Raw genomic sequence first — 16,297 nt, forward strand, 5'->3', positions numbered from 1 at the left:
GGCTGTCTGCAGACCTGCTGTAACTTGGGCTGCGTTCACACTGCACGTTTCTGAGTTATTGCTCAAATCCGTTTTTTTTGTTTGGCTGTTCACATCACGTCTTTAAATGTGCCCTGCTCATGCTCCTGAAGTGAACCGCATAAGAGTTGTGTTTACGGAAGGGAACATGGCAACAGCAACCGGTTACAATAAGACCCTTCAGGTGTAGCTTGCACAGAAGTGTCCCCCCAAATACTAATGAGGTCTAAAACTTCCCTCTCCCTCCACTGGCCGCCTGCTTCACTGCTGTCCTCCATGTTTGTTTTGACTCTGTTCCTGGCTCCTGCCTTTGGCACATTTTTTTTTTTGAATCAACTTTATTTGTCATTGATTTACCAAACAGTGCAGCACAGGTCAGAATGACGTCATTAAATGCAACCTGGCTGTTCAGATTTGGTCACATTCAAAAAATTCCGATATGTATCCGATTCAGTAGCACATTTAAAAGTGTCTGAAAATGTCAGATTCAATGGGACTTGTGCTGTTCAAACTGTCAAAAGCAAATGCAATATGGGTTGTCCTAGTCACTGCAATAACAAGCTGAATATGACAACACAGTGAAATATGCCAGGCATTGTATCTTTATTGTATCTGCTTAGGCTACAGGCTACAATGGGCTTTTAATATTGTGTATTCTAAGCATGTTCTACTTAACCTAACCAAGTTGTTTGTGTGCCTAAATCTAACCAAAGCTTAACCAGAGCACTGTGATGTCATAAAACAGAAACAGAAGTCTGAAACCATTTTGGAAACAACAGACAAATGGTGTTGTCATGGCAATAGGGGCGTCCTCTCAGGAAACACTTTCATGAGTTGTTCATTTTGCCATTTTATTTCTGTCTTTCTGCTTTGATACGTATATTTAGCACTTACCTATGTATTAAAATGCCATGCTTGGATATAATTGACTTATAAGGGATTAATATGATAGAGGCCATTCTGGTCAATGTGTCACATGTTAAGTCTGGTGTGTAACATTTCTTGCAATAGCATTTTAATGATAGAGATTATTGAAGAGATCCTCCAACGAGTTCAGTAGGCACCAGCAAGGAGAGGACTCGCCTGCTGTTGGACGTTAGGCCCCCACTTCTCAGCTGAATTTGTGGCGAGGTTGAGGAAGGTGCTTCACTCCACTGTGCACAGGTTTCACCGTCAGTCCTGTCCAGCCCGTGCCTCTCACCCCGGTTGCCCACCCAGGGACGCCAAATTGTTTTGGAAATGGATTTCTTCAACAAAGATCAACAAACAGGATCAGGTTTTTCTCAGTGGTTTATTTTGCCAAAGCATTTTCTTCTGCAGATAAAAATATGTTCACCCCTGCTTCCTCACAAAGCCTAGAGTCTGGCAGAAATGACACTGAGCCAAATTGTGCTCCGTCTTTTAAAAGAATAGATAGCATGAGCTAAGCCTCGGTTGGGTGACGTCTTTAGACCAAACAAAACCTGCCTCAGACATTCCAATTCTGAACATTCTGAACCTCTCTCATCACAAGGTCTTTAACACAGAGTGCAGATGCACACATATGCCATCATACCATCAAGAGTTAGTTATTTGCGTTATCCATTAAGAAGGTGAGACAGAGGAGACACTGGACTGTGTCTGACCTGACAAAATTATGATTATGAATTACAAATATCCAAAATTCCCACAACACTGTATTCTGACCATATAATCACACCTCTGTCACAGTGTCCATGAAAAACTAACTATCCTGATATACACAGTATATATATTACTATATATATATATATATATATGTATATATATATATGTATATATACTAAAATAAAAGTGCATACTTCATAAAAGGTATAGATTGACTGGGGCTGTTCTAATGGATTTCATTATGTTTCAGGTGTATCTAATAAATCTAATACAATACATTTTAAACATTTCTGTAGATGTAAAAACACTGTAGTGTTTTACATCTAAAGATTGTATGATATTGTACCAACTACGCATGAAGGTCAGCAATAAGAATAATATTTTTCTTCTTTCTGTTAATTTGTCTCTCTTTTCAAGTCAATAAAATAGTGTAAAATGATGCTAGTTTAAGCAAACAGTAGACTGTACAAAGTAAGTAGTTAGGATGGTAAAACACATTAACTTTAACAAGTTGTGACTAACCAAAAAGTTGCAGTAACAACTATGTGTCAAGGTAAACAGCTTTACGGTCCCATCCTTCACCATCCACTGCAGACTCACACCACCTCCTCATCTGTGAACTGTGTTTCTGGGATGTAGGAAGGTATATGCATGTGAAGTGAAGCAGTTTTGGTTGTAAAAGATAATTACTGTAATAGTATCCTTTGAGATCATTTTTAGTTAAGCTGCAAAGGCTTCTGGCTTGTTTCTGTTCACCTTTAAGTTAAGGACCTTTAGAATAGCTGTGCCAGTCTGGGTCCAATATAATTAGATTCCTCAGACCATTTAATGTAAACACAGCTCGGCTACTGCAGTTTCTGTAAAATGAGGGCAAAAAGACAAGACAACAGATAGTTAATGGCTGCCTCAAGTGGACAGCGTTGGATAAGCGATTTCACATTCAATGTCATTTAGAACATGAAAATCGCTTCATACGTCTTATCTAGATGTATATAAAATAGACCGGTTTGTTTTCTAGAATATGAAAGAGGCAAAGGTATCCTTCTCTCTGACTGAAGCTCAGATCCTCATTTTGGCCACTCAAGGGCACATTTTTTACTGTAGTTCAACAAGTGTTAGACTTCCCCTTACATAAAAAAAATAAAAGAACAAATATTGGGTTGGACAGACAAAGCGCCATTTAAAAACAGCAACAGGGGGTAAAAAGGGGGGAAAATGACCTCCTCTAGCACCAACATAGTTGTGGCATTACTATTACTATTACTGTTATGATCAATTTACAAGACTAAAAACAACCACATCCTCCTGACCTTATCTATCCCTCTTTTCTTTGTCATTATAAGCCATCCTCATTACAAACATACCTCACCTTATCTTACATCATGTCATAAAACACGAGCCAAACTCAACCCCAGCTCAATGGAAACAGTTTGAACACTGTTCAATGTCTCTTTGTCTTCTTGTAATGTTTCAGAGCGCCTATTAAAAAAAAGCTTTAGAGAGAATCAACATTGAATGAACTGTAACCGGGGCAAACAAGCGAATATTAACTGAGGCATTATTATCACATGCTTTCAATTGTTTAAGCATATATAGGTGATCATGTCAGAATGTGCCACATACACTGAAAAAAAACCCAACAACAACTGTCTACCTATGCACACCACTGAGGAGAGTTTGTTCAGAGAGTGCAGTTTTATGGTGTCCTACTTCACTTTCCTATTAATGAACACACTTTGCAAGCGAAATGCTCCCTATTATCAAAATACTATGAGTCCTTAACTGTAGGCCTAACAAATATAGGGGCAGCTGGTTTGACAACAAATAGACTGGCGTCCTGTCCAGGTTGTACCCCACCTCACGCCTGATGTCAGCTGGGATCGGCTCCAGCCCCCCGCGTCCCTGTTAGGGACAAGTTATAATGTCCCACAGCGGGATCATCCCTATGTTCCCGAGCCGCATAAGCCTCTGCCTCCGCTGATTTGATTCAGCATTTTGTTAGGGTTGGAGGGTAGTGTTAGGAATTCGGCACTGATCTTGCATAAAATAGAAAAACGGGAAACAAAGGACAACAAAGGACGAAGGAAGGATTGAGCACAGAGTAAGTAATCTCCTGTTTAAATGTAAGATAACAACAAATTAACAGCTTTTTTGACAAAAAATGACAATTTAAGCATGAGTTTATCAATGCTGAGTTAAACACCCACATTCCCCCAACCCGTTCACAGTCTACTGTATGTGTTAAGTGATCCCTCCACTGGGCTCTGGGTATTCAGAGCTATAATGTAAGGTTCATCATCAGACAGGACTGAGGATTAAGGCGTGTCCTGTGAGGAACATTTAGTGTTAAGTGATAACTATAATGACGGTATCAACTGGTTGATTAAGTAAATGCAGTAACACTGCAGGCCACATGACTGTGCAAAGGTTGTGTGTGTTTTAAAGCCAGCATACTGGAAGAGCAAAGGGAGTGTGAATCAGTCAGAATCAGAACTTCATGATGTTTGCATCTGTGGTTCTTCTTTTAGCAGCTGTTTTGCTGCTGCTGCTTCTCTTTCAGACCCACAGGCCCAAGAATTTCCCTCCAGGCCCTCGACCCATCCCCATCTTTGGAAATGTACTGCAGCTCAATCTGGAGAACCCTATTGCAGATCTGCAGAGGGTAAGTTAAATGATGTTACCAAGAGAGTTGTACTTGAATTTTTGTTGAATTTTAATGTATGGGTTATTTAGGATCTATTAACCTAAATGTGTAAACTTCTGTAGAAATGATTATTTTTGCATCAGTGTTCAATTTTAAAGGACTTAGTTTCTTTAGTTTTTAGTTTAGGATTAGGAACATCGTGGATTATGCCCAATATAGTTCTGTTATATAAAATGATATGTTGTTGTGACTGTAAGGCTTGTCTGAGCTGAGCTCTAACAAACAAGAAATGCATCCAGGCTGACTCATTCTGTCATCCTCTACTCAATCATTTAACAACAATGAAATCTCGAGGAGTAAATGTGTGTCAATTGATAAATATCTGTCACTGGATATATCTGTAATATGCGTCTCTCAATATATGTGTCTCTCATTCAAACTGCTACTTGTTGGATAGTCGCTACTCCTAACTTGTTCATCAATCATTACAGTGGCTGATGATTGCACTGAAATAAGGTCAATCACCTAAGTCCCTGTCATTCTAATCTACTGTGTCACTGTCCCCAGCTGGCCAAGCGCTATGGTGACGTATACAGCATTTTCATTGGTCCCAGGCCTGCGGTGGTCATCAATGGACTGCAGGCCTTGAAAGAAGCCCTGGTCAACAAAGCAGCTGACTTCTCTGGCAGACCACGAGACCTATTGGTTAATCATGCTGTACACACTAAAGGTATAGAGAAAGTGAAGAACTTTTGTGATTTATCAATTCCACTGTAAGCCTACATCCTTCTATTAAAACAGAGAATATGGGAAGAAAGTTCTTTTAGCAAAGAAATAATCATAACATAAATACTGTCAAACCGGGTACATGGTAAATTTAAAGTCTTTATTATGGCACCACCTGGTGGTAGCAGTTGTTGGTAGATGTTGCAGCAGTACTATCAGCAAAATATACTTAAAGTGTCAAAAGTAGAAGTGACTGATATGTTAAATATGACATTATTCAAGATTCAAGAAGTTTTATTGTTACTGTCAAATTATGCACTCGGGTCCCGGTGGGGGAGCAAAGATAAAGAAGAACACAATAGAACATACACAATAAATAGACAGTAAATAGATGTTATAAGTATGTGTAAGAGAGGTAGTAACCCAATCTAATCCAATCATGCTAGGCTGGGTTGCGGGTGTAACTGCAGGCAGAGGCGTGCAGACAGTCTTCTCACTTACCCTTGTCGTGGTTGTGGTCCTAGTGTTCTTCCTCACTGGTGATGGTTTTCCAAAAAAAAATCTGAAATGCGTTTCTATGCCACATTTCCTCCTCGTTCTGTCATTAGACTGTAAATATAGTCTGCTGCTGCAATGGATGTTTGCTGATGGAACGAGCGGGAAACCTCTTTACTTGGCGACCACAAGCCTGCATGACACTTCTATAAACCTGTGTTGATTAGGCGTTAAAAGAATTAAATTAAAATCTGAATTACACGTAATAGCCTACATGTGTCAAAATTATTTCCCAAAATATTTATACAATTCAATTCAATTCAATTCAATTCAATTGTATTTATAGTGCAATATATTGTAATAATTTTTGTTATTTAAGATGTTTAGAGTAGCGTCAAGCTGCCACCACCTTTGTTAACCCGGTCTGGTCCGGTATTAGAGGTCAGAGAGAACCCACCACAGACAGATATGTATAAAAATAGACAATCTTTATTTCCAATTCATTTTTAAGTTAGGGACGTTTGCACTCAGCAGGCCAATGAGGGCAGCTCCAGCAGGTCAGGCAGGTAACTCCACCATCCGGCGACACAAACACTGCACAAGAGAGAACACACCCAGAAAGGGACACTGCACACAAATCACTTCACAGCAACTAGAACAGGTATCACACTACACACAATGGGAGCTCAAAATCACACGGGCTCCTTAGGGACCACTACAACACAAAGGGTCGAAGGGGGAGATAGAGCACTGCAAGAGCAATGAGCCGCCCTTAACGGGGCGCTGGCACACTGACGTCAGTTAATTAATAACTTTTCTTTAAGAGGGAAATCATATAACACATAAAATAAAGGACTTATCCTGCCCCGGTCTGGTGACAAGACACATCCCCCCCCCCCCCCCCCCCCCCGCATGGGGCCTAGGCAATGGAACTGGGCTGTGCACCGGAGAACAGGCTGCTCAGCTGGCAGGCGTGGAGTCGTTCACCGTGGTTGGCGTCACTGATGTGGCTGCCCCCCCCCCCCCCCCAGCAACTAATGCCACCCAATACAGCACTTCTGTGACTCTCTCTACTATCTAATAGGGACCTTTAAACCGCCTCTGCAGTTTAGGACACAATCCCCTCCTTCTAGCCTTGTTAAGAACCCACACAAGTTCGCCTTCAGAATAAAACTGAAGACTCGCTCTAAAGTCAAAATTGGTCTTTTGCTGATTTGACGCTTTAGCCTGATGCTTCCTTACTGCCTCTACTACTGTAGACAGTGTCTCCACCACATGGCCGACATATGCACTGACTGAAGAAAATGCTTCCCCGGCCCCCACATCAAGCATTATGTCCACTGGCAGTACCATCTCCCGCCCAAACAGTACCTTATATGGAGTATAACCTGTACTAGCGTGTACACTGCTGCGATATGCCATCATTACATATGGTAACAAAGTGTCCCAATTGGACTGATTTTCCTCCACAAACAGTGACAGCATACACAACAATGTACGGTTAAATCGCTCAATTAGACCATCTGACTTGGGATGATATGGTGTAGTTCTTGTTTTGTGAAAATTCAAAAGTTGACACAATTCCCTGAACAAGGTCGACTCAAAAGGCCGCCCCTGGTCAGAATGAATACTACGGGAGGGCCCAAATCTAGACACCCCCTCCTCCATTAACACTTTAGCAATAGTATGGGCCTCTTGATTAGGCAGGGGATATGCTTCTGTCCATTTGGAGAAGTAATCCCCGACATCCAAAACATACTTATTTTTGCGAGATGTCTCTGGCAACGGGCCCAAAATGTCAAGTGCCACTCTTTCATATGGTCTTGAAACTGTGGATACTTGGAGGGGGGCGCGAGGAGCGCAATCCTGAATCTTCCTGGAGGCATAGTCAACACACTGTCTGCACCACTCTTTCACATCACCAAACCACCCCAACCAATAAAAGCGATCCTTTACTTTCCCTTGCAATTTCTGTATCCCTAAATGACCACCTGTCGGGGAGTCATGCAACTGAGCTAAAACTTTGGGGACCAGGGCCTGTGGGAGAACAACCTGAACCTGGGATGCTGCATCAGTGTTTGCAGGGGGCGCCCTTACCAAACGTGAATCCCTAATCTGAAGTTGAGGCCACACAGGAGCATACTTCTGCAGGGGCGAGTTCTCAGGAATAACCTTCCCCTGTGTTTTAAGCTCAATCAACTGTTTCAGCTCATCGTCCTCCTGTTGGGCTTTTGCTATTTTGTCACCAACCAATTCCTGACCTGCTGGTGAACTAGCCCCCCCTTCCTGCACAGCACCCACGCTGGGATCTGGAAGGTGCTGCTCCATAGTGTCACACAGTACTCGGCCAGATTGGGGCAGCTCAGCTTTAAAGGCAGGCAGCCTCGACATGGCATCTGCATTGGCATGTAATGTCCCGGCCTGTGGACAATTTGGTATTGAAAACTGGCCAACTGTTCCACCCACCTAGCCAGCTGTCCCTCCAGGCCCTGGAAATTATGTAAGGAGTCCAAACATCTGGACATAGCTGCTTTCAACAGGGCATAATTACTTTTTGCCTCCCCAGAGACCCCATTATACATATCAAGAGCATAACCCGACAACAATTTACATTAGCAGCAAACTCAAATTGTTCCACCCAATCAGACCATTCACGGCCCACCCCAGTAAAAACTTGGGGCATAAACACCGGGCGTGGAATTGCACCAGTTGGAACAGGCAAAAAGCCCATACTACCAGAGGGATTATTCTGGCTAGCATTTGCTTCTAAAGACCCCTGCTGGGGTGAGATACTCTCTGCCTCTGACATTGTTCTTTAATATATTTAATATTTATATATTTGATCCCCCCGCTGCCACCAGTGTAATAATAGCACCGCAAGAGCAATGAGCCGCCCTTAACGGGCCGCGGGCACACTGACGTCAGTTAATTAAAAACCTTTCTTTAAGAGGGAAATCATAAACACTCGGACATTAACTGACAAGACTACAAGTAAGTTTGTATGAAAAATCATTAAAATAAAGGACTTATCCTGCCCCGGTCTGGTGACAAGACCCCCCCCCCCCCCCCCCCCCCCACATGGGGCCTAGGCAATGGAACTGGGCTGTGCACCGGAGAACAGGCTGCTCAGCTGGCAGGCGTGGAGTCGTTCACCGTGGTCGGCTGCTACATGAGAGCACAGGTAAGGCACAACTACTCCCCGGTCCCTCGCTACCTAAAGGAGGTTTCTGTCCTCCCCTCTTGATACAGGGCTGATCGACACGACAAACTCCCCTACTCAGATGTCTTCACTGCCGGCAGCACTATAAGCTGCGAACAGCACCCACCCGCCACAGTGCCACTGGCTCCCAAAAAGCTCAGGCCGACGGCTCTCACATCCTCCCGTCTCTGCCACCCTCGCTCTCTCTCCCGCCCGTTTTCTTCCCAGCCGCTGACCCCGGTGCCTCCTCCCCCTCCCAGGTGAACTGCATCAGCCCTTGATTGCCCCCCACTCCGGGGAGTTCCTCCACCCCACGCCACTCCCTCACTACACTATATTTAATACATTTTTTTAAAACCAGTGGCGAGAGGGAGAACTGCATTGATTTTTGAAGCATTTAAAAAGTATTGTGAATGAACTTTTTTTTCTAAGTGGACCTTTTTTACATGCAGCTCATGCTCCTGGGGTGGTTCTAGCAGATTATAACTCGGCCTGGAGAGAGCAACGCCGCTTTGGTCTGATGACCCTGAGAAACTTTGGTCTGGGGAAGCAATTGATGGAGCAGAGCATTCTGGGAGAGATACACAACATCATGAAGATATTGGAGCAGCGTGTCGGTATGTCCATATTTGTTTTTATTTAGACCAGAATTGACTTTTTTGGCCACGGTCATGTCAAAGAGTCATTTGTGTTGTTTTTCCAGGTAAATCTATGGATCCTCACATGTTGTTCCACAATGCAGCCTCAAACATCATTTGCAAAGTTATCTTTGCTAGGAAGTTTGACTATGACGATGAGTTCATGAAGTTTTTTGTTGGCCTTTTTCATGAGACCTCCAAAATAATCAATGGGCGCTGGGGCATGGTGAGTAATTTTTGACAGCAAAATCATTCCATAACATAACATCACTACTGTAAATGAAGAATAACATAATGTGTAAGAACAGTGTGTGATAGATGGATAGATAGATAGATAGATAGATAGATAGATAGATAGATAGATAGATAGATAGATAGATAGATAGATAGATAGAAAGAAAGAAAAACTTAAGGGCTTCTTAAAGCTTTGTAATTTTTTTCATTTTTTCCCCTCCCATACAGATTTATGACTCTTTTCCCATTGTGCGCAACCTGCCACTGCCCTTCCAGAGAGCCTTTAAGTTATTTAAGGTACGTCTTGTAAAGCATTTATTTTAACAAACAACCCAGTTGCGTAGGCAGAAATAATATTTTAGGTGGGCCAGTAAAAAAGTGGCTGGGCCATCTTTTCCCAGAAAAAATGACTTATTAACATTTACAGCATAACATAGGCCTACATCAGACAGAATTCTCACTTTGATTGTTGCTTCAGTACCACGGTCAGCTCATGAGTAACAGAACATGCACAGATCATACAAATTTGCCGCTAAAGCAAATCAAAAAATGAAAACACCCAGTTGATGTATAATTTCTGAAAGAACAACACAGCTTTAAGTTCTATTAAACAGACCACATACAATGAAGTATGGATGAAATTTGGCTTCTGTGCAAAAAAATGAGCTACTCAAAGCAATTAAGCACAGTTGCTTAATTGCTTTGAGTAACATTAGGTAACATGAAATTCCGTCACAAGAAAATATGAAGCAGTGAAAAATTGGTAAAACAACAGGCCTATCTTTGCTGCTTTCATGAACTACAAAACAAGGCGCAAGCATCAAACACAGAGATGATCTCATCATAGTCCAAAGAGTCACATTTCCTTTAAAGGACAAGAGGGCCAGGTTGTTGAGATGGGTAGTACTCACGGATGCTCTGAGGTCCGTTTCAATCCGAACAGTCTCTCAACATTACAAGAAGTCATGGGAAGGGTGATGATGACCCGAAGTAGTTTGTTGAGGTTTGGAAAAATGTCAGGAGCACAAATGTCCAACACTTCCATGAGGAATGGAAATTCCAGTCCATTCTTTACTTTCCAACGCAGTTGCTCAATGAATACCGTTAATTCAGCATCCTCTACAGTCGGCCTGTCGGAACCATAGGAACTAATTTACGGCCTCCGACAAATTCATTCATCACCTCCGTTTTAATCAGAAGACAAATTAAACACACACAACAAGGCAACCATCAATACAATTTTAAATTTATTTCCTTTCTCACGAACATATTTATATTTTTCTGTAACAAAATATATTTTCATCAAACTTAGCTGGGTCAGGCGGGCCAGTGCCACCTAGGCCCATTACTGGATACGCGTCTGAAACAACCAATTGAATGATGTTTTATTTAAGAGATAATGGGCTGCAGATTCAAATGATGGGGAACCTGGTAATTTCTGTAGTAAAGGCCAACAAAATGTCCTGTCAGCCAGAAAGTATCACTCAAATGGGGTCTCTTCAACATTCCGTGGAAGTCAGGGACAGTGCCAAGGGAGTGGCAGACCGGGTGGTGGTTCCCCTTTTTAAAAAGGGGGGACCAGAGGGTGTGTGCCAATTACAGGGGTATCACACTACTCAGCCTCCCTGGTAAAGTCTACTCCAAGGTGCTGGAAAGGAGGGTTCGTCCTATAGTCGAACCTCAGATTGAAGAGGAACAATGCGGATTCCGTCCTGGACGTGGAACAACGGACCAGCTCTTCACTCTCGCAAGGATTCTGGAGGGGGCCTGGGAGTATGCTCATCCAGTCTACATGTGCTTTGTGGATCTAGAGAAGGCATATGACCGGGTCCCCCGGGAGATACTGTGGGAGGTGCTGCGGGAGTATGGGGTTAGGGGGTCACTTCTGTGGGCCATCCAATCTCTGTACACCCAAAGCGAGAGCTGTGTCCGGATCCCTGGCAGTAAGTCGAATTTGTTTCCGGTGGCGGTTGGCCTCCGCCGGGGGTGCGCTTTGTCTAAATCCTGTTTGTGATTTTCATGGACAGGATACCGAGGCATAGTCGTGGTGGGGAGGGGTTGCAGTTCGATGGACTGAGGATCTCGTCTCTGCTTTTTGCAGAGGATGTGGTCCTGATAGCATTGTCAGTCAGTGACCTTCAGCATTCACTGGATCGGTTCGCAGCCGAGCGTGAAACGGCTGGGATGAGGATCAGCACCTCTAAATCTGAGGCCATGGCTCTCAGCAGGAAACCGGTGGATTGCTTACTCCAGGTAGAGAATGAGTCCTTACCCCAAGTGTAGGAGTTCAAGTACCTCGGGATCATGTTCACGAGTGAGGGGATGATGGAGCGTGAGTTTGGCCGGAGAATCGGAGCAATGGGGGTGATATTGCAGTCGCTCTACAGCACCGTTGTGACGAAAAGAGAGCTGAGCTTTGCTCGGAAGGCATGGGTCATGACCGAAAGAACGAGGTCGCGAGTACAAGCGGCCGAAATAGGTTTTCTCAGGAGGGTGGCTGGAGTCTCTCTTCTCGAGAGATAGTTCAGCCATTCGTGAGGAACTCGGAGTAGAGCTGCTTCGTTGAAAGGAGCCATTTGAGGTGGTTCGGGCATCTAGTAAGGATGCCTCCTGGGCGCCTCCCTAGGGAGGTGTTCCAGGCACATCCAGCTGGGAGCAGGCCTCGGGGAAGACCAAGGACTTGGTGGAGAGATTATAACTCCACACTGGCCTGGGAACGCCTCAGGATCCCCCAGTTAAGGCTGGTTAATGTGGCCCGGGAAGGGAAGTTTGTGGTCCCCTGCTAGAGCTGCTGCCCCCGCGATCCGACCCCAGATAAACGGTTGAAGATGAGTGATGAGTGATAAAATGGGGTGAGAGAGAGAGGGGGAGACATGCAGCAAAGGGCCTCACGTCAGAGTCAAACGCTCAGCTGCTGCCACGAGGATCTTCAGCCTCTTTACATGGGGCGACTGCTCCAACCACAGTGCCACCGGCCGCCTTGCAGTGACATTAGTTTTGCAGGTTTGGTCATAAACCAAAGTATTTGGTATGATGCTGCTGGGTGAAATGTCAGACTATCATCAGTTACTACAATTTATCAAGAGGTTGACATAAAAATCTGTACCTATTTCCATGGAAATTAATTCAATAGTTAAATGGGTTGCAGTTCCGTAACAAGGTGATTAGATTTGCTGTAAAATGAGAAAGTCTGTCCATCTTGTCGCCTGGTGGGCGGGGCTTGGTTTTGCCCCCACTTGGTCACAAACTCATTTTACAGCTAAACCGAACATTAAAATGTTTCTGAAAACACTTTATGTACAGTAACAGAATGTTGATTCATATTTGATGAGTGTACCTAGTTTGACAGTTTGATCACTGACACTGCGTCAGCTACAGCTCTAATTGGTTGTTGGTTAAATGCAGTGGAATGTAGCAGATGGCATTAGCAGCACACAGAGCAGTAGGTGGAGCCAGAACAACATGACTTTTTCACAGATTTTCCGTCTCATTGCGCTGTCAGGATAAAGTGAAAAAGCTTTCAACATGTGAAAAAAACAATTGTTTTTAATTGTACTTCCCAGATTGCAAATGAAAGACGTTTGGAGGAGTTGGCTGAGCACAAAAAGACCAGAGTGCCTGGTAAACCACGGCATTTCATAGACTGCTACCTGGATGAAATGGATAAGGTGTGTGTGTCTTTTTGGTAATAGAAAGAATTCTGTTCAGAGCAACCTGAACTGGCATGCTGGCTAAGATATTTTAGCTGTGGTGGTGGTGACAGAAGGAACAGTAGGTTATGTACTTGCTCTTTCTCTTTCCTGTCTTCCTCCAAAGAGAGGAGATGATGGCTCATCATTTTCGGAAGACCAGCTTTGTGCATTTATGTTGGATCTTCACTTTGCTGGGACTGACACGACTGCCAACACCCTGCTCGCTGCCTTCCTGTTCCTTATGAATTATCCACAGATACAGGGTATGTCTTTGAATCACCCGACCATCTCCACTTTATTAAGACAAAAATATCCCAATAACTGTTAAATGGAATTGACATAACATTTTGTTCTGACATTCATGGTTCCCTGATGATGTGTCCTGATGACTAAGACTCCCTTATTCTTCCTATAATACTATTATTTGTGGTTATGAGTGAAATATCTCTGTTAACTAACTATTAAATAAATTGCCTCTATATAACTCATAAATACACTTTAATTGATCATTCAATGTCAGTGATCCTGAAACCAATCACTGACTTTGATCCAATGGAAACCAGACCCCATCTTGCCCAACTTGAGTTGACACTTACTTATCATCTACATTGGTCCTCCTCATGGTTTTTGAATCAGATGACACATTTCAGGCTGCTACATAGCTAAACCTTGTCCCCCTCTGTCAATGTTTCTCTTTCCTCAGAGCGCTGTCAGCAGGAAATAGACAATGTTCTGGATGGGAAGGATGAAGCCAGTTTTGAAGACAGACACCAGATGCCTTATGTTCAGGTATAATGATGATTTCAAAAAGTGCTGTGAAGTATAAAATCGTATCTGCAATGTTACAATGCTAGTGTCCTAACTCTGTCATGCAGGCTGTTATTCATGAGATCCAGAGGGTGGCTAACACTGTTCCTCTCAGTGTTTTCCACAGCACCACTAATGACACAGTGTTAATGGGATACTCCATACCCAGGGTAAGTAGAAAATATAATTTGTGTCATTAAAATTAAAACAATATCCCTCTAAAATAGTTCTTTTAAGTGTTGATCAGCAAAGTACTATTCAAAGCCACATAACTTAATATTAAATTCAGGTGGAGATTTGTCTGTATAGAATAATTCAAAAAGATGTTTAGACTATTGACATATAAGCCCGGTTCACAGTGGCCGGGCAGCCACGATTGTGCTCAGTGCTGGACCAACAAAAAGGAGTTGCCATTAGTCACTTGGACAGAAATACATGGGGAAATAGGTTCCAGGTTAAAAAAAATACAGAAATTGCCCTTGAACCCCCTGAAGAGGAGAAGTTATGAGGATTACTGATAAGTTAGAGGTCTATTTAAAAGCTCCACAGGATCCATAGTAGTGAGACTTTTAGTTAAAGCTCTAAACTTTGATAAACCTCTTTTTAAAATTCTTCCAGGGAACCATTATCATCCCTAACTTGGACTCAGTGCTGAATGAGGAGGGGCAGTGGAAATCCCCCAATGAATTCAACCCTGAAAACTTCCTCAATGACCAGGGAGAGTTTGTGAAGCCAGAGGCCTTCATGCCTTTCTCTGCAGGTGAGTGAAATGATTATTACATCCAGAGATCGATTGAAAGAATGGTTGGGAGGTTTGATTGAAGAGATGTCATGTGGTTATAGAACATATGTGGGTATTTTAACCTGCAGGTCCTCGTATGTGTCTTGGAGAGGGTCTGGCTCGGATGGAGCTCTTCCTCATCATGGTGACGCTGCTAAGGAAGTTCAAGTTCATCTGGCCTGAGGATGCAGGAGAGCCTGACTACACTCCTGTTTTTGGGACGACTCAGACCCCCAAACCTTATTCGATGAAGGTGCAAGTCAGAAAGACTATACAAAGACAGAAGTTATCCTAAAACTGAAAATGGCTTATCACGTACGTTATGTACAAATTTCAACTTTTCATCTTTGTTATAACTGCATCAGCATTTTTAAACAATGGAACTGTGTGTGTGTGTGTGTGTGTGTGTGTGTGTGTGTGTGTGTGTGTGTGTGTGTGTGTGTGTGTGTGTGTGTGTGTGTGTGTGTGTGTGTGTGTGTGTGTGTGTGTGAAAGGGCTCACTTTTAGTGACAAACCACAGGGTCTCACCTACTCTGCAGTTCCCCTCAGCTCGAATCTCATTGGAGCTTTATCATGTCTTTCAGTTTGTTATTTTTTATAGTGCACGAGTTAAGTGTCTGGTTCAGACTCATCGCTCTCATCAACCTGTTTTTAGCTGTGACTGACAGCTGTTTATTTTCGCAGCACCAAAACATGCAGCAAACATGAATTTAATGGAGTCATTTTTCTAGTTCTAATGTTGTTGCTCTGTAACTCCTGGATGTGTAAATAGGCAACTGGTAACTGTTGAGCAGCATGTAAGTCATTTGAACTATATAATGCATGTGATGTTCAGCCTGTTGTGATGTTTTGCCCTCCAGTGACCAAAAAAATTATTATCACCTTGAAAAGTGGCATTGATTGATTATTTTTTTATAACTGTATTTATAATAACTGTTTTAGAAATGACAATATAAAAAACAGTGTGACAGAGTGTAAGGAGTCACTCAGAGTGATGAACTTATAGAGCATCATCACCTTAATCTGTAGCTCCTCTCGGCTCTATGGGGCTTGCTGTCTGTCACTCTCACCTGCTCAGCTTCAAACGGCAGACAGACAGTTTGCAACCGGCTGGTAAACACAGTGGAGCTGAATGATAATAATGTAAATAAGCAACTGTCTGCTAACTAGTTTGCCATATCAACTTAAAAGTTGATGATGCGTCAATGTTGTTTACAAAAATCAAAAACCCTGATTAATACAGCTTTAAATAAAATATAATATAAACTACAGCGTGACCTGTGAAAACACTGCAAAAGAACAGATTGTCTGTGGTTGAGTCTGAATAATGGAGAGGAGGTGACAGACTCTCCAAGGGATGCATTGTATAAATTAATGACCAGAGGCAGGAAAGATTTCCTGTGGTGCATCTGGATGCGAGGAGTCTTCTGCAGAAGG

The 16,297-nt window shown here is 43.0% G+C and overlaps 1 protein-coding gene across 1 annotated transcript; it reads left to right on the top strand.

Annotated features, from left to right (window-relative positions):
• Window positions 1-4,144: 4,144 nt before the first annotated feature.
• LOC310949484 (cytochrome P450 2F2-like) lies at window positions 4,145-15,155 on the top strand (the record flags this gene model as incomplete). Its single annotated transcript, XM_083916958.1, has 11 exons — window positions 4,145-4,306; window positions 4,856-5,018; window positions 9,161-9,325; window positions 9,412-9,572; window positions 9,809-9,877; window positions 13,144-13,248; window positions 13,397-13,535; window positions 13,976-14,061; window positions 14,148-14,249; window positions 14,698-14,839; window positions 14,950-15,155. 11 exons carry the CDS (start codon window positions 4,145-4,147, stop codon window positions 15,153-15,155), a joined length of 1,500 nt encoding a protein of 499 aa, XP_083773084.1.
• Window positions 15,156-16,297: the final 1,142 nt, after the last annotated feature.

Source organism: Echiichthys vipera (genome assembly GCF_963691815.1).
Source record: "Echiichthys vipera genome assembly, chromosome: 7".
Lineage (NCBI taxonomy): Eukaryota > Metazoa > Chordata > Actinopteri > Perciformes > Trachinidae > Echiichthys > Echiichthys vipera.